The 22,962-nt window shown below is 32.9% G+C and overlaps 1 protein-coding gene across 4 annotated transcripts; it reads left to right on the forward strand.

Moving 5' to 3' along the window:
- Positions 1 to 5,486: 5,486 nt before the first annotated feature.
- On the forward strand, positions 5,487 to 11,767 carry LOC143544354 (villin-2-like). Of its 4 annotated transcripts, none has more exons than XM_077036478.1 (21): positions 5,487 to 5,536; positions 5,626 to 5,725; positions 5,825 to 5,890; positions 5,981 to 6,395; positions 6,470 to 6,602; positions 6,671 to 6,830; positions 6,919 to 7,069; positions 7,801 to 7,901; positions 7,978 to 8,133; positions 8,207 to 8,275; positions 8,357 to 8,425; positions 8,496 to 8,633; positions 8,732 to 8,860; positions 8,949 to 9,096; positions 9,190 to 9,200; positions 9,293 to 9,433; positions 9,504 to 9,629; positions 9,716 to 9,775; positions 9,890 to 10,184; positions 11,188 to 11,474; positions 11,654 to 11,767. In XM_077036478.1, the coding sequence occupies exons 1-21, from the start codon at positions 5,487 to 5,489 to the stop codon at positions 11,765 to 11,767; spliced, it is 2,919 nt and encodes a 972-aa protein (XP_076892593.1). The 4 variants fall into 4 exon arrangements, with proteins under 4 accessions (XP_076892593.1, XP_076892594.1, XP_076892595.1 ...); XM_077036479.1 differs by having other exon boundaries at positions 9,893 to 10,184; positions 11,194 to 11,474; XM_077036480.1 differs by having other exon boundaries at positions 9,716 to 9,766; positions 9,890 to 10,121; positions 11,206 to 11,474.
- Positions 11,768 to 22,962: the final 11,195 nt, after the last annotated feature.

Raw genomic sequence — 22,962 nt, forward strand, 5'->3', positions numbered from 1 at the left:
GTGTGTATGTATGATATGTGTATGTATTGGATGTCACCTGATTAACTAGAACTCACTCAGCGTAGCTGACCTTTAGTATGCACGCAGGTGATCAGACTGAAGAGTTAAGCATGAGGATGACACATGACATGGATTGAACGGCTGACATCTGAAGATGAAAGAAATGGTGTTTTAAATATGATGTTTATTATCATGGTTTTAAAGAAAATATTTAATGTTTTGTAATGAATGATTTAAGTTAACGTTTCTGCAAAAGTTTTAATGAACTCTGATTTGTAGAACTGTGTTCATGAGTAAATCGAACGTCAAAAGTGAGGCTACCGGGAACAGGGCCTTACAAAAACAAGTGAAAGTGTGTAGTTTTCAAAGTATTTCTTGTTGAAGCTTTATAGAGCTTAGAACATTCACATCCCGATCTCTATCCTCATCTTTATAATTACATTACAAAACACTACATTTCTCTCTCATGTTCAATTAAATTATATTACCTTATACCTTTATCATTATAGTTTTTTCTCTCCTCTACTCACAACCAATTCAACAAATATTAAAAAATAAATAGGGACAAACAAAGTTTCCCCAAATTTACAAAAAATCACTACATTTTCTCTCTCCACTCTATAATTTACACTCACAATCACTCAAAAGATCACCCTATAATTTACAAACTCTCCTCACATTAATATAGGGAATGGGTTGGGAATGCTCACCCTATAATTTACAACCTCGCCCTAGAGCTAAGTTTTGTTATGCTTTATTTTTACTTCTACAACTCGCTCTACTCATGTATGCGTAGCAGTACTTCTTGTTGGACTTGGGTCAACTAGCTAATCAATGGCGGATAGAAGAAGGAACCCGGGGTGGGGGGGGAGGTAAAAAGCCCCCACTCAACCTCCTAGTGGGTTTGATTTTTCATATAAAATGGGTTTGATTTTTTTCTAACTATGAGTTAAAACCTAATATGCACCCACTGTATATTTTTATAGACTCCGTATGTTCCAAGCCCAAACATTCTTGAAGAAACAATTAAACATTTAAACTTATTTTGATATTGATTGACATCTTGTTGAATATAAAAAACGTAGATGTTAAATATAGAACTATTATGTATCTATCTAGAGGTCAAACTAATAAATTGTTGTAGGTAGATTTCAAGAATCAAATTGTAAATGTCGCCCAAAGAATATAAAAATTAAGGATGAAACTTTTTGAATGGATAATTTATTTTATTTCATGGCTTATACTAAGAGAGTTGTTTACTAGTTTAGTATTACTAAATTGACAAGAGATCTTCAATTACCACCGAGTCTTTGAAGAGTTGTCATGTGAGCCTAAAAGGTTAGCAAAATGAGTTCTTTCTTAGCGTTCCTTAATCTATTTCAGTTAGGTTGCTCGATATATATGATTAGGGTGTATTATGTCACACCCCGACCAAAGGCGACGGAACATGCCGAGGTGTAACGATTGCCCATAAGCGCATGACACTAATTAAAGCGACAATATTTAACAAACTCATTTCATTTCACAACATCGAAAATGTCACATAACAATATTCATGATATCGTCACAACAAAATATAGCAAATCAAATATTGTTCATTTTTGCTAATATCCTAAAGGTATTTGTGACGTTTTCTTCAAGTCTCGAGTCAACCAAAAGTCAAACCTGTAACATTTCATAAAATAAAGTTTATCAACACAAAGGTTGGTGAGCAATTCATAAATTTGAGCATATAAATATATAGTAAGAAAGAGCCACAAAACTCGTATACGAAACAATATATAAAAGCAATAATTTGGATAAAACGCTAATAGAATTACGTTAGCGACACCTGACTATAAGGGGATGCCAAATAGTCTAGGATTTTATAGTTATCGTTAATTGCATTACGTTAACAACACCTTGCTACAAGAGGATGCCAAATAGACTAGGATTTTATAGTTTCACCAACCAAAAGCGATAAACACATAGACATATAATCATAGAACACCAAACCGAGCAATTATTTAATTAAATTATACAATAAAGTTTGTGGTTTAAGATTCAAGTATAAAGCATTTAGTTGAATAAGTATGAAATGTCACCCCCAAAACAAAAGATGGAAAACGGGGTATGAAAGTACTCACATTCAAGTATAAACTTGGTTCGGAAAAAATCGGGTAAACAGAAGGACAGGTCTAACGAGCAAAGCCTAAAATAAAAATAAAAGCCTTGTATTCGAAAGGTTATTTTGGAAAGCTTTAAAATAAAAGACACGAAATGTAAACAATTAAAGTTTAAGGTTTATAAAGTAACTATTTAAGAAATTGCAATAATAACTCTTTAAAAATATAAGTTTGCTCAAAACTGGGTTTAAGTATCTAACCTTAATATTTACTCAACCTATGTTAAGTAATAAGGTGGGTAAAAATGCAAGAATGAAAGTCCCTTTGGAATATAGATACTAAAACGGGTTTTTAACGAGTGTTCGGGTTGTTGGTTCGGGTCTTGATAATTGGTCAAACCCAAAGTCAACTTTCCGGAATATTAAATGTTATGAGATAACTCATAAAAATATATTAACATTTAACCAAGTATGTAGTTCTATTGTTTTAGAACTAAAAACGCACGTTAAGCGAGTGTTCGGTTTTTTCGGTCAAAACTTGTTATAAGATCAAGTTGGATTCAACATTCCGAGTACTTTAATAAAATATTTAAAATCATTTTGTAAAGTATTTTTAAATAAATATACAAGTCTCGATAGCTAAAAACACACTTGTGTGTCTTAAGCGAGTGAAAATCGGTTTTGTTTGGTTTGGTTCGGTTTCCATCTAACAATAAGTTCATAGATGATTTCCACATGCCCAAATATCAAAGAACTTGTATAAATGATTTTAAAAGTTTAAATATACATAAAACATGTTTAAACAATTATTTAACAAAACTAGTAAACAAAGTTCGGTTTACGGGTTGGAGCTATTTACGGTTAAACCGAAGCATAGACTCTTCAAACCCATAACCATGGAACTTAAAATAAGTAAGCAATATAAATATAAGTTAGCATGGTTAGTAAGCAATAATAAAGTTAGATGGTTAGATGCAGAAAATATATAACAAAGACCACGAAAGTCCTCCATGTAGCTTTGCCTTACGAGGCCTGAAACTTAACCGACCGGGGCCGGAAAAGTAACTACCAAAGGTAACAAGGGTTGTATTATATATATGTTGTGTCATATGATTCAAGTGTTAGTTTAGAGTTAGTAAGTTAGTTAAAATGTAAGAACAAACTCAGTTTGACTTTGAAAGTCAAACCCGACAATAACATGAAAATAACCTTGTATGAACCTTGAATTTGAGAGATGAAAGAGTTTATGAGCAAAGATTTATATTAGAGATGGCCTTGTATTTATAGGAAGAGTTAAATTTGGTTAAACAAGTGATTTAAGAGTTAAAACTCGAATTCGTTGGACAATAAAACCAACAAGGAGACATAAGGGAACATGAGGAACATTTTGGTCTGGTGATACTTTACAAAGTTTCAAAAATGACAGTTTGGCCCCCGAAGTTCGTTTTAAGTGATTTTAACGCGTTTTAAGGCCCGTAAAGGATGTTTTCAAGACTCAACAAGTGTAAAACAATATTGTAAAATAAAAATCATCATTTTGATTATATCACAAGTTTCGGTTTACAAAACGGGTCGGTTTACATGTTAAACAGATACAAAAACAATTACAACGAGTACAAACGGAACACGATTTTGACGAATGTCACATATTAGCTTTATCGTTTTAGGTTATGATTAATTTTATAATATTTTGTCCCCACTAACAAACAATCCTGGATCCACCATTGTTGCTAATTATTTATTAATAATTAATTGTTTCATTTATATGTAATTATACTTTTCTTTTGTATGTTTATAGTTATGTTACTTAACATAGTAATAAGTTATTAAGTAAAATATTATATAAGTAATTGATTCGTTTAGGCTCGTCAAACATGTTAAAGTGCCAAACTAGTCAAGCTCAATACAAACCGAATATATTTAGCCTACCCCATTCCAGGTATGGTTCACAAAAGTCAAGAGCCGGGTTGAGTAGGAACCAGTTCCGAGTATGATCGGGTTTTTGACTAGGTTTTTATCGGTTTTGGTCAGGTCGGGTCCGGGTTAAGGTAGCGGGACTGGTTCGGGTCCGTGTATGATTTCTCTAAGGAACCAAAACCTTGTTCGTACCAGTCACGTAGGACCAGGTTTTTCCCCACCTCTAAAACAATGATTGAACCGGTCTGGAAGTCTGGAACTCCTTTGGTAACTGGGTATAGGGTCGTCCAAACCGCTCGTTGCTCGAACTCGCTCGCCGATCTTTTGAAAAATGCTCGATCGTTTTTTCGCTCGATTGAAAACGAGCCGCTCTGCTCGGTTTGGTTTGTAAACGAGCCAAGCAGCGAGCAAAGGTCTACTCGAATATTTTAAATTTATTTTATATATACTTATATATGAACAAATATATAAATATATAGACAAAACACGAAAATATATAAGCTTATAGTTATTTTTACTCCTTTAAAATTTTCATATTCCGTCAACGTTATAGTTTTTTTGTTCGCTTCAAGTTTACAATATATTACACGTTTGTCTAAAAACTACTAATTTATTTATAAAATATATTATTTACAACCTTCTCATTTGTTTCTTATTGAAAATTTTAACGTGAAAAAGAAATAAATAATGCTCGAAATCGCTCGATGTTCGATCGAAAAATGCTCGATTTGATTTTCGCTCGGTTCGAATTTCTGCCGTTCGGTTCGGTTCGGTTGTAAACGAGTCAAGCAACGAGCAAGCCTTCGCTTGGTTCGGCTCGGCTCATAAACAACGCTAATTGGGTATAGCAAATCTCCGGATGGCCCGGCCCAAGGTTTGTGAGCCCAAAATAGAATAAGCATAAAGTTGTAGTATTTGAATTTGACGCCAATAAATAATATTATGGAATAGAATTGCCGATTTCTTGTGTTGCCACCTTCATCAAATCAAATCAAATCAAATCTCCATTTTCCTTCCAAACCTCACATTCTCAGAGATGTATACAACAAACCCCATCAAGACAAGATTGGGAGGAAACAACCCATAAACACACATATTGTTCATCATCGTTTTCATGTGACAAATTAGCCGGGGTAACACCCAGGTATGATCCCATTTTCATCATTCGATAATCGCATTCACATTGTTATTGTACTAATATGATATCAGAAATTATGTGTTTGTATTGATCTTGTCAGGAGAATGTGATTAATATAGACAACAACAACAACAACAACAATAAATTTTAATAATAAAAGTTATAAAAATTGTAACATATAGAAACTTTATCAAAACATGTATTTCAGAAACAAACAAACACATTTGCATAGAATAGTTAATATTAGATTGCCTTACGATTGATTCAAACCGCAGGTCAGGAAATATTTGATGGTCTTGTTCTCGTTATAATCAACATTTCGACACCATGTCAGTTAAAGTTTCGGAGCCTGCATTTCAAGGAGTTGGTCAAAAAGTGTATGCTTTCTTGCAACAAAAAATGTTCAATTATCGATATTATAATTAGCCTACTTATGTATGCATGTTTTTTTCTTGACTTGTTTTAGAGGGATTGAAATATGGAGAATTGAGAACCTTCAACCCGTACCTTTGCCAAAATCCGATTATGGTCGATTCTATTCTGGTGATTCATACATCGTCTTAAAGGTGATTATAACCTTCAAAAAATATATATTTTTTCTTTCGGCTTATATCTTAAAAATAGGTGATTATGTATTTATATTTGCATGATTTGTGTAATTGCAGACCGGAGGCAAAGCAGGTGCGCATACATATGATATACACTTCTGGCTAGGCAAAGATACTAGCCAGGTACTGCATCCTTTTATGATATGTTTGTATGTCTATATGTATATGTGTATGTTTTTTGTATAAATGATCTGAATTTATTATGTGAACTAGGATGAATCTGGAACAGCAGCTGTGAAAGCGGTTGAGCTCGATGCAGTTCTTGGAAACCGTGCGATACAAAATCGAGAACCTCAAAGTCATGAATCTAAGAGATTTTTGTCATATTTCAAACCATGTTTAATGCCACTAGAGGGAGGTTTTTCAGCTGGAATAAAGACACCCGATGATGAAAACTTTGAAACAAAGTTGTACACATGTGAAGGAAAACGAGCTGTTAGATTTAAGCAGGTCCCGTTTACTCGATCAACACTTAATCATGATGAGATCTTCATATTGGAAACCAAAGATAAAATATATCAGTTCAATGGTGCAAACACAAATATGCAAGAAAGAACCAAAGCTTTGGAAGTTGTTCAGCTTATAAAGGATAAATATCATGAGGGAAACTGCAATGTTGCAATTATTGGTAAAGCTTACACTTTTATTTACTAATTTCTGTTGTTGTTATTATTATTATTATATGATTTTTTTTTGTTACAGATGATGGAAAGCTACAAACCGAAGGGCAATCGGGTGAATTCTGGAACCTATTTGGAGGGTTTGCTCCTATTGGCAAGAAGATAGCAAGTGAAGACGATATAATGCCCGAGAAAACGCCTCCCAAACTTTACTGGTATAATTTTGACCTGACCCGTTTTGACAGCTGGTGCGAGCCGCCCATTCTAACCTTTTATTTTGCAGCATTGCTGGAGGTCAAATACAGGATGTAATTGGGGAACTTTCTAAATCATTGTTACGCACCGATAAAAGCTATATATTATATTCTGGTACAGATATGTTTATTTGGGTCGGTCGAGCAACACGATTGGAAGATAGAAAAACCGCCACGCAGACTGCTGAGGTAGACTTTTTATCGAATAAATTAAGATTCATCTGTACCTTCATTATGTGAATTGGTTATTAATATTTTTTCTTATAAACATATGTAGGAGTTCATTGTGAACCATAATGTGTCAAAGTTGACTAGTGTGACTCGAGTTATTCAAGGTCACGAGACAAATTTGTTTAAATCCAACTTCGGGTCATGGACATCGGCTTCATCAGTTCCTCCTTTTGAGGAGGGCAGGGGAAAAGTAGCAGGTAGATTCTTTCAGACCCTTTTACTTATTAACGGGTCGATTTTGGTTTTCTGTTATCTCAAACGGGCTGAGAATAGCCTAAAGTCTATCTTGAACTCACACAAATAAGATTATTGATGCCATAATGGTTTGTTTTGACCCAAAACTATTTCAATATAGGCTTGTAAATGAACTGAACACGAATGGAGCATGTGCGTGTTTGCTTAATATTAACCGAACAAACACTTGAACACGACCAATTAAACAGACAAGGTTTTCTTGTTCGTGTTCGTTCGTTTAGAAAATGAACTTGTTTGTGTTTGTGTTATGTTCGTTCATGAACAGTATAAACGAACAGTTAGCGAACTTTAACTAACGAACATAATTGAACATAATTGAATGAATATAACTGAGCTACAACTAGTGTGTTGGGCCTAAAATTAATGTGAATAACAATATGTTGGGCCTAAAATTTTAAATGCATATATTGGCGAACATAAGCGAATTTAAGTGATGAACGAATGAGACATCTGTTCATGTTTGTTCCTTTAACTAAATGAACAAACTCTTTTGTCCATGTTCGTTTGTTTATTAAATAAACGAATATACCGCCGAACAGTTCATGAGCTGTTCACTAGACATTCTATTTGTTCAAAGACCCACTGAACCCAACCCGTTTTGAATCTGTCAACCCATTACCCATCGTCTTTCCACATCAAATTTTCAATGGTGTTATTTTTGTATAAAAACTAGCTATGCTGAAGCAACAAGGTGCGCTTCTCAAAGGGCAGGCAAAAACTTCTCCCGTGGAGGAGGAAGTTCCGCCTTTGCTTCCCGAAAATGGAGAACTCGAGGTTTGATTATTAACTTTCCACATCATAACTCATAACTTTTGGAACAAAAATATTTAACATAGTGTAACATTTTTAGGTGTGGCATATAGATGGAGAATCAACAACACCGGTACCAAAGGAAGATATTGGCAAGTTTTACAGTGGAGATTGTTATATTATTCAATACGCTTATGATTTTAATGATAAAAAATATCATTATCTCTGTTGTTGGATTGGGAAGGATAGCATCCAGGTAACATATATTAAATACATCTTTGTAAATGTTGTATTTTACACGTTATGTTTATTAACATTTTACGCCTCAGGAGGACCAAACATCGGCTTGCCAGCAGACTACATCAATGTTCAAATCTCTCAATTGCAAAGCAGTGCAGGTACCATCATTCTAAAATAAAGTTTTTGCAGTGATGAATACAAATTATTTATTTCTAAAACTATTATCTTTCTTTCCGCAGGGTCGGGTGTATCAAGGAAAAGAGCCACCACAATTTATTGCCATCTTTCAGCCTTTGATTGTTCTCAAGGTATAGTACGTATAAAATTGACTAGTGATTAAATATATCTTATAATTTTAATTTTTTTTTCTTTTACTAGGGTGGATTGAGCTCTGGTTACAAAAGTTACATTGCAGAAAAGGGATTGAAAGATGTGACTTATAGTCCAGATACTTCGGCTCTAATTGAAATAGCGGGAACTTCAGCGCATAATAATAAAGCTCTTCAAATAGACTTGGTATGCTTTTGGATGAAAATGTTCTTATTTAGAGAGTGACATCATTTAAGGAATCTTTTTTATTTGGGACTTGACGACGTGCATATAATGTCGTGCAGGGCGCAACAAATTTAAATTCATATGGTTGCTTTATCCTACAATCTGCTACGTCAGTTCTTACATGGTATGGAAACCAGAGTACAGCTGAGCAGCAGCAGTTAGCGGCAAAAGTTGTTGAATTTTTGAAAGTATGCTAAACAATGATCTTAAGTTCTTAACTTATTTAATTTCCTATTCTTGATAATTTATTTAATTTCCGTTTTATTAAATCTTTAGCCCGGTGCACCCTCAAAATTCTCTAGAGAAGGAAAAGAGAGCTTAGCTTTCTGGCTTGCATTGGGAGGCAAACAAACCTACAACAGTAAAAAAATAGTGCAGGAAATTGTCAGAGAACCGCACTTGTTTGGAATATCGTCCAATAAAGGTTTTTTTTTTTGTAAAAAAAAAAACATTTTCTTTTATTAATTATACACACTAACTGTTTTTTGATCTTATTTTCTGGTTAATGGATCTACAGGAAAGTTTGAGGTGAGTTCTTCATATAATCTTTTTTAGACCAATTAGACAATTTGTGTATGTAACATAATATATGCTTAAAATTTATATTGGTTACATGACAGATTGAAGAAATTTACAGTTTTGAACAAGATGACTTGTTTGCAGAAGATGTTATGATATTAGATACACATGCTGAGGTTATTGTTTGGGTCGGTCAGTCAGTTAACCCGAAGGAAAAACAAAGTGCTTTCGAAACTGGCCAGGTACTATCATAATGCTGTTATGATCGGGCCGGCACTAACTACTAATATTGACCAATTTTGATCATTTCAGAAATACATAGACTTGGCTGCTTCTGTGGACGGATTGTCCCCATATGTACCGTTGTTTAGAGTACAAGAAGGAAGTGAACCTTGTTTTTTCACAACATACTTTTCATGGGATCCTTCAAAAGCTACTGTATGTGACTTTTATTAATCTTAATGATATTAATATTATTTAGTCACTTAACTTTATATCTTGATTGTATCTTCTTTCACTTTTAGGCTCAAGGAAACTCGTTTAAAAAGAAAGCTATGTTACTCTTTGGTCCAGGTGTAATCGAGGTAAACGACTGCAACAAATTCTTAAAATTTATATATAACAAGGCCAGTTTATTTATTATATGATTATTATTATTATTATTATTGTTGTTGTTGTTGTTGTTGTTGTTGTTGCAGCAGAGTCATGATAATAAGCCTGAAGTGAGCAGCCGAGGTGGAGGTGCAACACAGAGAGCATCAGCAATGGCTGCTTTGACATCTGCTTTTAAATCATCTAATGTTCCTAAAACTACTAGTGCTCCTAGAATAGTATTAAACCGGGCCTCACAGAGAGCAGCTGCAGTTGCTGCATTATCAAATGTTCTAACTGCTGAAAGGAAGGGGGGCCCACCACCGCCTGATTCTCCTCGTAAAAAGAGTCCAAAATCAGAATCTACCTCGCCTCTTGCCAACCCCGAGATCGTTGACCAGGGTATGCAACTACCATAACCATAAAATAAAAACTCAGCTTTATCTTTTTACCTATACACACTACAAGTTAGCGATCGAAAAAAGGTGGAGGCAGGCTTGGCAGTGGGTAGGGGGTCTAGCCGAGCTGAGCCCGAGCTCAGCTTGTTTAACTTATGAGAGCTGGAGCTCGTGTTATGCTCGTTTCCAGCTAGAGCTCGGCTCATGAATTGTTTTTCAAGCTCGAGCTCGGTTATTAATTATTAATTTATATACATTTAAATTTTTTTATATATGCATGTATATTATTTAGCTCTTTTTTTTTATAATATTTATATATTTAACATAATTCTATATATAACATAATATAATATCTTTTTAAAAAATTTTGTGAAAACTATAAATAGCGGGCTTGTTTTGCTCGCTAGCCTACTCGAGCTTGATAAGTGAAGGTTGGACTCATTTATTTAACAAACTTATATTTAGGCTCGAGCTTATTTAAGCTTGACTTGATTCAAGTTATTAGCGAACTGATCTTGCGTAGCTCACTAGCAGCTTGGCTCGTTTACACCCCTAGCAATGGGTAAAAACCGAGTAGATTTAAATGCAGATAAAAATGGTTCGGGATCGACCTGCAACGCTTTATTACAAATATTAGTTTTTCATAAAAACAAGAATTGTGTTATTTCAATAATAATCTTGTTTTTTTTTAATATAGTAGTTTAAGAAGTTTTATGCAATAATAATATACTTTTGGTTTTCTTAAAGGCACTTCTTAGTTTAATCACTACAGAAAACTTCTGTAGAAACCTATCTTGAGCCCATTGGGGTAAATAGAAATAAACTCTAATATCAAAATGCTAATAACTATAATTAACAGCATGCACATGCATACTATTGTCTTCAATGTAGGTCTAACCATGCATGGTAACTATCAAAATTCTAGTGTTTGATTATCTGACGATCGATAAAATTTAAAAGAATTGGATAACAGAATCCAAAAATGTTAATATTTATTATATCTGCAGTTCCAGTTCCAGCTTCAGCTCCGGCTCCGGTTTCAGCTCCAGATCCAGATCCAGATCCAGTGAAGAGCGAAGAACCACCCTTCGACACTACAGAAAATAATGAAGTTTCTGAAGCTCCAAGTGAGACAACCGAGTCGAATCAAGAGACCAATGAAGAAGACTCTTCAGTTAAAGAAACAGCTGAAGATGAAAAGAGTTGTGAAGACACTCAAAGTACATATCCTTATGACCAACTCATATCTAAATCAACAAACCCTGCTACCGGAATCGATCTCAAGAAAAGAGAGGTATTATATATGGTTATGACTTAATTATGTATATCCGTTTAACCATTTCATATCATCGTCATATAGTTCTTGTCAAAACAGTTAAGTTTACGGTCATGAGGTTTATATAACCGTCATGATCTAAATTGACCGGTTTTAGTACGAGGCATGTGTAACGTGTTTTTTTAATGAAATCGCAGACTTATCTCTCCCCAGAAGAATTTGAAGAAATATTTAAGATGCCAAAGGAAAAGTTTTATGGGTTGCCAAGATGGAAACAGGATCATATCAAGAAGAAAGTTGATCTCTTCTAGACATCAAATCTTCCAAAATAAATGCTACTCTTTTTCCTTTTTTTGAACATTTATTCTTTTTATTTTTTTTGCCGGTTTATACCGAATTTAAACAAAGTATGACACAATGTACACTCCTAAATATGATCAATTTGTCATTGTGTTATCTAGTGCTTACATATTACAATATACTTGGTAATATTATTATTTATGACTGTGTTACAGTTTTTGGTATATGGGGCTTTGCATATTACAATACTTGCATATATATATTATTTTCAACTTGCATTTTGAGTTAATTATGAGATTTTATGTCAATATGTTCTTATAAATATATACTTGTAACAAAATAATCATGAGTTTGACCATGAGTAGTTGAAGTCTACCAAGTCACCACTAATAGGACGATTCAGCCTTTCAAATCTAAATATTATTTCAATATATCTTCAATTGCATTTATCTTTTTTCTTTAAATGGTACCAAAAAAGCAACATTTAAAATATTATTTATTGAGTTTTTAAGATAGTTTTATACATTTATTTATATAAAGAGAGTTAGAGCTATATTAATGATTGATGCCATGAGAGAAGTGAGAGTTAGATTTACAGACAGGCAAGGCCTGCCCAAAAGATGTGTGAGGTGAGCAATATTGTCAAAATAAGGGCCAAAAAAATATTACTGGTTTTATATTATAATATGCAGACCCAAATAGATCAGCATTGTCAAAATAGGTCCATGGTAGAGCTTTGCATCTCCGTTTTAGTTTTTAGTTGACTCGTGAAAAAAAAATTTGTCATCGGATTTCAAACATGAGACCTCGATTTTATTTTGCAAATCGCAGATGCTCTAACACTGTTTTGGTGTTTATAAAAACTAAATAGGAACTCACTTCCAGTTGTTCTAACGTACACCATTTAGCAATTATCGTTGTACTTATTAATTATTTCATATATATATAAGTTTATATTTTAATGGCTCATTTTTAAGTATTGTTTAGGACTTTCGAATTCTCATATTTGACCCTGCTTATGGGTAGGGTATCGTTTGGACCTAGGCTAGAATGTTGAGCCTTATCGTGATGCACGTCATTACTCGTTTAAGTGCAATCATACGGTTGGTAATGTAGTAATCAAAATTGTATTAACCGTGTATATTTGAACCTTTGTTTGGTTTGTATATGGTAAGATTAAGACCGACGAAGTATCTATACTATATAATAAATAAAACTTTTTAATGCCACATGTCATCACCAAAATGTTTCTTACAAAAATTTTCCCTCATTTCTCTCATATTAAATACATTTCCATTATTAATAGTTTCATATTTCATTTTTTTCTTTTTAATCTTTCATTTTCTCTTTTTAATATTTTTTTTCTTAATTTAAAAAATTAAATACCAACATATATATGTTATTGTTTTATATAAATATATTGTATTGGTTATTAATATTAGGTATTTATAAGTAATCAGTTTTCACGTTGATTATGAATAATGATTATAAAAATTAAGGTTTTAAATCTATTATATATTATTAGTTAATATTAAGGTCTAATAAGAAATGAAATTATTTCATGAAAAGGCAAGATTAACTTAAATTTAAAATTTCAATAAACTTTAACTTACTAAATATATATGATTGTTTACTTAATTAATTACAAGTTTTTTTTTCCTTTCAAACCCTTAAAAGAACATTCACTATTGATGTATTCTGAGTTTTTATGTTAATATAAACGAGCTGGTTTCTTTATCTAGTTAAAGTATCAAACTTGGTTCAAGTAAAGATAATTTATGATTATAATGAGTTTCGATAACGGGTTGGTTTAAAAATAACCATTTACAACTTCTTTTTTAATTGATTATTTAATCAACTCATCATTTATGTTAAGTTCATTATCTTAAAAATTCACAAAAATATAAACACTAGATTACATGTTTTGGTTTTCGGGTGGATAAGAAAACTTCTTATATTTGGAATAAAATGTTAGACATTAGCACATTGTTAATCAAATGACAAATTGTCTTTGTATATCCTTCCACTATTGAATATTTCAAAAAATATATATTTCTTTAGTGAACGAATTGCACCAAAAAATGAGGTCGTTCAAGAAATTAGCAAACATTGTTATCCATGTTTTTGGGAGATGAAAGTATTACCATTTTTCAAATGGTATCTATTAGACATAAAATGATATGCTACAAGAAAGTATTAGTTTCATGATGTTTTAAACGACCTAAATATATTAGGTTGTCAAGTCATAGGTTAACCCTAAAAGCCGATGTTATGTTGCTTAAAATATTAACTAGAAAATCGGTCTATGCAATGAAACTAAACTACATATAAAAATACAATATGAAAATCGTGCTACAGAAGCTGAAATCATATTCAGAAGCAATATTGGAACTAATACTATTGTTCTTAAAAAAAATCCTACACGTTTAAATAAAATAATTAATTTCAAAGAATTAAATTTTCACTTTATTTTTGTTTGCAATGAAGATTAATAAAAGTTAAGGTCAATCATTGTAGATAGTTGGTTTGTTTTTTAGACAATTTATTTTAGCTTATGGTTAGTTATGTGATGCATTATCTAGAGTTAAAAGAAGAAACAATGTGAAACTACTAAGTTTTGATATAGAAAGTAAAGTTAAAAATAAAACTACAAATATTGTGTACAAAGAAAGATTTTGAAATTTATGAATTTTGTAACAATTTTTTATTTCCAAATTGTGTAATTTATTCTACCATATAATATATCTTTATATTTTTTGTATTTACATTGTGTTATTATTTGAATAAAATTATTTATTTAACCCGTGTGCTACACGGGTAGCTAACCTAGTGTTTCAATAAATAAAAATGCCCTCCGGTCAAGTACAGTAATTGTCAATAAACTTATTTGTGTATTGTTAGAGCATTCTCATCTAATTCCTCATCCTCATCTCTATAATTACACTAAAAAACACTACATTTCTCTCTCCTGTTCAATTAAATAGTATTTTTTATACCTTTATCATTACATTTGTCTCTCTCATCTACTCACAACCAATCTTACAAATATTAAAAAATAAATAGGGGCAAACAATGTTCCCCAAATGTTTTCCCAAATTTACAAAAAGTCACTACATTTCTCTCTCCACCATATAATTTACACTCACAATCACTCACAACCCACCCCATAATTAAATAGTATTTTTTATACCTTTATCATTACATTTTTCTCTCTCATCTACTCACAACCAATCTTACAAATATTAAAAAATAAATAGGGGCAAACAATGTTCCCCAAATGTTTCCCCAAATTTAAAAAAAGTCACTACATTTCTCTCTCCACCATATAATTTACACTCACAATCACTCACAACCCACCCCATAATTTACAAACCCCCTACACATAATTATAGGGGATGAGATATGAATGCTCTTATACATGAAAAAAATATGTAAACTATTTGGTTACATCTTTGAATGATGAATAATTAATGGACAACTATTGTTTTTTTGCTTGATGTTATGCTAATGTTTTTTGTCCATATCCATGATGATTGGTCCATATGACTTCGTTTTTCTTCTCTTCTATATTATTCTATTAATGATGAACCCCTTTAATAATAGGTTCAATAATCATGTTTTATTGTGGTTGGACTTTTATTATTATGGACTTGAAAGAAAGTTAAAACCCTTTTATACACTTAATACTAATAATAACTATTTTTATACCCGTATTGTGGACGGGGTTTTTAATGTTATAATAACATAAGGTTTTTTTTTACTTTGAAATTTTCTTGTGCAGCAAATACGTAGACATATGTTAGAACCTGACATTTTTTTTAGAAAATGACATCTATGCTAAATTAAGACATATACTATATTTTTATTCCAAGCAATTGGTGTAATTCCACAAAAGTAATAAATCTATTTAACATAAACAAATTTTAAACCATAATTGCATAGAAAGCAACATCAAACATTTATATACAATCATATTTAAAGGGTCGGTTTTTAACTAAAATTTGAACATAAAGTAATCAGACATTTATAAACAACATGATGTATGACGATAATAAAACTTTTAGACATAAATGTTCGGGTCAACACAACACGACCCCGTTTTGACGTACATTATATCTTATCCAAATCCACCTCGCTTGGCAATGTTTCCACCTCTAACTGATAAAGGTATCACTATAAACATGTTCAAGGCCAAGAAATCCTTCCCTTTAATACCTGAATGGCTGAATTAAAACACTAGATTTTAATGAGTTATAACCCAGTCTATAAAATATTACATGTTAATATTAATACCTGTAATTGAGGAGCCACCACCACGAGCACAAAGTTCCGCATGCAAACACTGCAATGGTTGTCTTAGTTTTTACATTTGACTTTACACTGAATCGCTATAATTTATGGGTTTATTTTGAACGCTCCTTGCGCTATTAGAAAACATGTAATGCGTTCAAGTTTCCTTAACAGTTATATCAACAGGACCAACGCATGCCAGGAAAAAATCATTATTAAATTAATTAATTTGTGTGAAATATAATAATTTTATAACAAAATAGTACAATTGGGATATAGAAGTTACCAATTATAAGAGTCTTGTTGTTTCAACCAAAGTGATCCTGCAATTTTAGTAAAATGAGTATTAATCATTAATATTATTGAAACACATGAAAATGCTCTATTATTTACAATTCCTAGTATATTTTTTATTGTGACCAGCATGTTAGAGGCGAGTAAGTTTACTATCATGATATGGAACATGAGCACCTTCTTTTCGTTCCTTTTCATAACTATAAGGGAATTAATGACACTTCCAAGTGCAAGACGACCGTAGTTAATTTGAACCTCTACATTAAAACACGCATAAAGAATAAAAAAAACCATGTTCATCTTATTAGAATCAGGACTACTTAACAAAACTAATAACCACTATGATCTAGCATAAATCAGAATCACTTGTTCACCTAACATAAGTATTATCTAATATGAAACATAAAGTTATTTCCATTAACATAAAAGCAAGATCTAGCATTTAGACACTAAACATGGCTGAAAATGGATTTCAGCATAATCTTGTCTCAGTTCAATACAACCAGCCTCCATGTATGCTTGCCCAAGTAAGAGCACTAAAGGGGAGCTGAGGTAATTTAAGAGCTTAAAAAAACATTATCAAAAAGAAATAATAATAATAATAATAATAACAACAACAACAACAGGGGAAAAAGGTAAAATAAAGAAAAGATCATGAAACAAAAAGAGTGGATAACATAAGTAGCAATACACTTTATCTTAATGCATGTGAAATGAGAATTTTACGTTTGGAATACACGAGAGCAAAAAGAGTTCAAGTCAGATAGTCCATAGTCATGCCTGTTGCATCTGAAACGTTGTCTGGTTGTAATCTAGATAATAGCATGATTATATTACCTATGAGATTTATGTAATCACAAACGGGTTAAACGGGTCAACTTGTGAACCAATCATGTTTACCCGAACACAACATGTAGGTAAACGGGGTCACGATTTTGACATGAAACTAACACAAAATATCCGTATTTAGACTAATGGAATTTGGAAAAAAGCCCATATGAACTTACGAGATGATACCGTTTGTGATCGTCCCCTTTATGATTTCTCCTACAAAGGCCACCAAAGGTCCCGAGTTGCCTGCATCTGCCTTCAGGGCTGGGATTGCAGCCCTTAAAAGGACTAATAATTCAACATATGTTACTTCTGTCTGTGTATACAAAAATGAAAAAAAAATCAGTTCGGTTTTAATAATTCAACATATATATAAGACATGAATCACCTTGAAAACCACATATTCCAGATATGTAATAATTTTATCATGGTATCAATTTATTTGTAACATCCCGAAATTTCTAAGAATATTATAATTAAATAAATTAATATCAGTGGGAAAGTTTACTCGGGTTAGTCGGGAAATAATTAATAGAGTAGAAGCTAGTATGGGTCGGGCTAGTGTTGGGTAATGGATATGGGTTATGGACTTGGGAAGGAAGGAAGAGGCCATGGGCTTAAGCCCATGATCCATAATTATATAAACCTTAATCCCCATTTTCCATTCATTTCACACATAATCCATGCACCACCAAAACACACACTTAGCTCTCTCTCATCCTACTCTCTCTCTCTCTCTAGCCGAAATCAAGAGGAAGAAGAAGGATAATCGATTTCCGACCCGAGGTAATGATAGTTTAATATTGTACGAGCCTAAAACGTTAGTTATAGTCGCGTAACGACGAGCCGACACCGTTAAACCGTTTAAATCACAAGATCCGGGTGGAATCGGGTACAAACCGGACCTAAGATGAGTTTAGGGATCACTCTAGCTTAAATCTGGATCAAACGGGACGAAAAACGATGAAAACGGTGGAAGAACGAGTGAGATCTCGTTTTTCCGGCGAAAACGCGGTTTTCTGGTGATGACGGCGCCGGAAAGACGGCGCCGGAAAAGATAAAGGTGTCAGGGAATGTTCCCTAACCTAACCCTAGTTCGCTAAGGAAACTTAGAGAACTAGAGTGTGATTTTTTAGCTAGTTCGCTAAGGAAACTTAGAGAACTAGAGGGTGATTCTTTAGCTAGTTCGCTAAGGAAACTTAGAGAACTAGAGGGTGATTCGTTAGCTAGTTCGCTAAGGAAACTTAGAGAACAAGAGGGTGATTCTTTAGCTGATTCGCATAAGGAAGCCTAACGAACTAAGCTTGATTCTTTATCCGATTCGTTAAGGAATAGGGTAACGAATTACCCTTGATTCTTTAAGACCATTCGTTAACAAAGATAACGAATTAGAAGGTCTAATTCGCTAAGACCAAAGTAACGAACTAGAGGTTTAGCATAAAGACAGAATGGTCCCTAGACTTAGAAAAGAATTATATAATTACATAATAGCCCTTGGACTTTGATAATTTATGAAAGATACCTTTAAAGGTTAATGAGTAACGATTAACTAACCGGGTAATGATTCAATGAAGTAAAATCGGCTTAGACACGTAAGACTAATTAAGTAGTAATGAGAATGGCTAGAGTAGTATTTGATATTCAATTATTAAACAGTTAGACGCGCACAGCTCAAGAAGGAATAACCAGTAGCAGAAGAAATAACCAAGTTCAGGTGAGTTTCTAGCCCCACTTCCTTGTTATGTTTTCGGGGCTGTGTGCATACTCGATGTGTTGTTAATATATTTATCCTAAGTGATAAGTGTATGCCATATATGATATATGTGATAGATATGAATGATTGTTTGTCTTGTACGCGAACGGTCTTCGGATATTGCGCGTACTATCAGGTTATAAATACAGGTATGAATATTATATATGGAAGATGTATGAACATTATAAATGAACACTTGTCGGGGCGTGAACGATCTTTGGATATTTCACGTATCGACAAGGGGTAAGGTTGTTAAATGAATGATGTAAAGAACGCTTAGAGTGTTCTTATGCTATAATGTAATTATTGTATATGTGAAGTATGTGTATACAGGTACACTAATGGTATGTGAGACCTACGTTCGACATAGTAAGTTAGGATGGCAAATCCCTCTAACTTCTGTTGGACATAGACTCGGCTGGTGATGGCGTAGTTAAGGACTGCGGGCCTTATACGTGATGTAGATGATAGATGTAGATGTAGATAGGGATGGTGGGCCTTATACGTGTTATAGGAGATAGACGCCAACGTAGATAAGGACTGCGGACCTTATACGTAATGTAGATATGCGTCAGCACAGGAAAGGACTGTGGACCTTATACGTGCTATATTTGTGTTGTGGTGGCATAGGGGAGGACTGCGGACTTCATACGTGCTATGGTTTAGGTTGCAACATAGGGAAGGACTGAGGACCTTGTACGTGTTGTCAATATAGGATGGTATAGGGAAGGACTGCATTGTACATACCATAACTGGTGAACATAGGTAAGGACTGCGGACCTTTTACGTGTTCACAACCTTGAGTATAGGCATAGACAACGGACTATGATCGTACTCTCGGTAGACCAGGGTTAGTGATTGTAGATATGTATGTATGTATGGTAGTAGGGTAATTGGTTAGGTATGGATATGTATCTTCGGATATGTATGTATGTATGTATGTATGTATGTATGTATGATATGTGTATGTATTGTATGTCGCCTGATTAACTAGAACTCACTCAGCGTAGCTGACTTTTAGTATGCACGCAGGTATATATGTTTATCGAGAAGGCATGAGGATGACACATGGCATGGATTGAACGGCTGGCATCTGAAGATGGATGAAAAGATGTTTTAAATATAATGATTTGTTTTATGGTACCAAAGAAGAGATTGAATGTTTTGTAACAAATGATTTTAGTTAACGTTTCCGCGAAAGTTTTAATTAACTCTGATTGTAAGAACTGTGTTTATGAGTAAATCCGATGCTAAAGTAGTGCTACCGGGAACGGGGCCTTACATTATTCTAGTAGAAATAAAAAATTTCCCACCTAAAAGAGAACATTAAATTGTAGTTTCAGTATCTCCTACAGTGCAGCCATTTTCCAGTGTTCTGCTTGACTACAATGACTATTTGTTTTATCTCTTGTGAATCAAAGTATTTAAGATCTAGGGCAGTGACGATCCAAATAAAGAGTCATATAGAATCAATATCATAAATCATTGTTGTATGAAGAATGCGGCTATGGTATGCTTTGTTACATTTATGTGGGCAAGACTTGTTTTATCAATTGATTAGAAAAAGTAAAACAAATACCTCAACAATCAAAATTACTTGTAATCCCTCCAGTTTAGAAGATTAGAAGCCGGCCAACATAGATGAAAACAAATAATCTAGATTAGCATAGTAAATTAAAGCCTTGTGTAGTTATAAAAATATTGAAAGAGAAAACATTAATAAAATTTTAATTTACTCACCAAAATAAAAGGACCTTTATCTGTATATCCACATATGGATACCCATTTCCTCCTCTAAGCCCCTGTTAATAACAAAGCTGTTTACAAAACCAATGTCAGAAGGTTATATAAATAATCTAAGGTCAAAATTGACGAATATAGTGAATTGAATTGAGCTTTTAATTAAACTAAAAGGTTTAGTGTGGGTTTTTAATTAACAAAGTTGTCTACTGCAATTGGTTGTCTTGTAACCACCTGCAAGTACCGTCACTTTTTACCCACTTCTCCATTTCATTTTCTTTCAATCGCAAATTTAACTCTTGAATAGAGTAGATGCTAGATGGCCGATTTGAACAAACAACCAGACAAAGCAACTAATTTAGCGTATGGAGTCAAAAGTGTGAATATCTTTATATTTCTCACATGACCATCAATTTTTATATTTATTTGCTATAACTAATTTATTTGTTTCAATAAATTATTTAGGTTTTAATATTGTATAATTAATTATGATATAATAAAAATAAATACTATTACAAAACAACGTTTTAAAATTTATATAATTAAAGGAGACAAAAGCATAGTTGTAATTTGTTGAAATTTTATGAAGAATATTAATAAGTTTAAATATATATATTTAATATATGCATATGTTACATTTATTTTTAACACATTTACTTTTTAAAATCAAAAGAAAATGAAAAATACGTATAGTTTAACTAACGAAATAGTTAAGAAGATAAGATGTTTGTCGATCCATGAATTATGGTTTTTTTGTTTTAAAAATAGTAGGCATGTCTTTAAACATATTTGATTTGTCCGACCTAACCCGATTTTACACTAACCTGATTAACTTGACCCAAACAAACTTGTGAACCAAATACCTGAAAACTAATTGTTATTAGGGTCGGCTTTTAGTTAGATCTTTTAACATCAATTACCCGAATAACTCTAACTGATTAAGCCAAACTACATATGTTCAACATTAGGAGTGTTATTAGAAATTCGTGAATACACATGATTAGCTTTCCAAATAGTATGATGGCTGTGATTTTGTCTTCAATAAACAACATGAAGGTTGAAATCTTTCAGACCAAAAGTGTAGCATGTGAATTAAAATATAAAATTAAAAAAACATGTCCAGACCTAAACCACCTGGCCCAACGAACCCATCAACCGAACAACCTAAACATGGCGAACCCAAATGTGATACAATTGGTTTATTAGATATAATATCATACACAACAATCCCAAATAACTCAATTCGAACTACTCGAAGCTGAATAAAACCTTAAGTAGTAACTATTCGTGTAGTTTTCTAAACATAAAGTGGTAAACTTATGATTCGGGAAACACAAAAGAAAAAGAAATAAGATTTAATAGTAGTTTAGTTTGCCCTTGAATAAATAGAATTATATGTGAGACAATTCTAACATTTTTTCTTTATTTAAGTCAAGTTAGAAAGTCTAAACTAATACTTGTACGTTTTTATAACTTATCCTCAACAAAATTTAAGCAAATTTGACTTTTAAAACTAGATAACTTCTGATACTACCTAATTCGTTGTAACTCCATTAAAAGTTATACTGGTCCGCTAATTTGACAAACCAAAAAGGTTATTCTAGAAGCAGTTGACCAAAAAATTACATATTTCATTAACTTAGCTTACATGGTGTGCAACATGGCCGTTTCTGAACTTTAAAATCATATGTAACGCTACAAAAATCGGTTCTAGCTGAAACTCACATAAAAATCAACCCAAAGCCTCTCAAAACAAACTCCAACTTAAACACAATAAATAAATAAATAAACGCGGAACCTACGTTTAATCAAATCTATCAATCGGTATTTTCAATTAAAGCAATGTCTTTTAACGGCAAGAATTATATTAAAAAGAAACAAACCTCCAAGACCAACCAACTAATTAGTATATATATAAACCCATGAGTAAACTTTGGTTTTTGTTCTTGTTGTTTAACCATATCTGCGGTTTTAGTCCAGTAGTTTCAAATTTACGATTTTCGTTCATGTGGTTTTATTTCACTTGCAATTGAACTCAACCTCACTAACGCCATTAAGTCTGGTAATCAAATCCGTCAGTGTACCCCTCACTTGAGGGGAAATTTGTCATTTTTCCCAAATACACCCTAGCCCCTCACCCCTCACGTGAGGAGGGCTTGCAAATTACAGTTGGGGTTTATTTAGGAGAAATTGACAAAGCTACCCCTTACGTGAGGGGCACGCTGACGGGTTTAACGACAAGACTTAACGGAGTTAGTGGAGTCCGACTTAATTACAAGTGAAATGAAACCACATGAA

The sequence above is a fragment of the Bidens hawaiensis genome, unplaced genomic scaffold (genome assembly GCF_021521415.1).
Source record: "Bidens hawaiensis isolate Kalapana, Puna unplaced genomic scaffold, B.hawaiensis_p1.1 tig00013539_1, whole genome shotgun sequence".
In the NCBI taxonomy this organism is placed as follows: domain Eukaryota; kingdom Viridiplantae; phylum Streptophyta; class Magnoliopsida; order Asterales; family Asteraceae; genus Bidens; species Bidens hawaiensis.

Coding starts and splice junctions, on each gene's coding strand:
- LOC143544354 (XM_077036478.1), top strand. CDS start 5,487: ATGTCAGTTAAAGTTTCGGAGCCTGCATTTCAAGGAGTTGGTCAAAAA. Junction 6,603..6,670: donor ACGCCTCCCAAACTTTACTG/GTATAATTTTGA, acceptor TTTATTTTGCAG/CATTGCTGGAGGTCAAATAC. Junction 11,475..11,653: donor TCGATCTCAAGAAAAGAGAG/GTATTATATATG, acceptor ATGAAATCGCAG/ACTTATCTCTCCCCAGAAGA.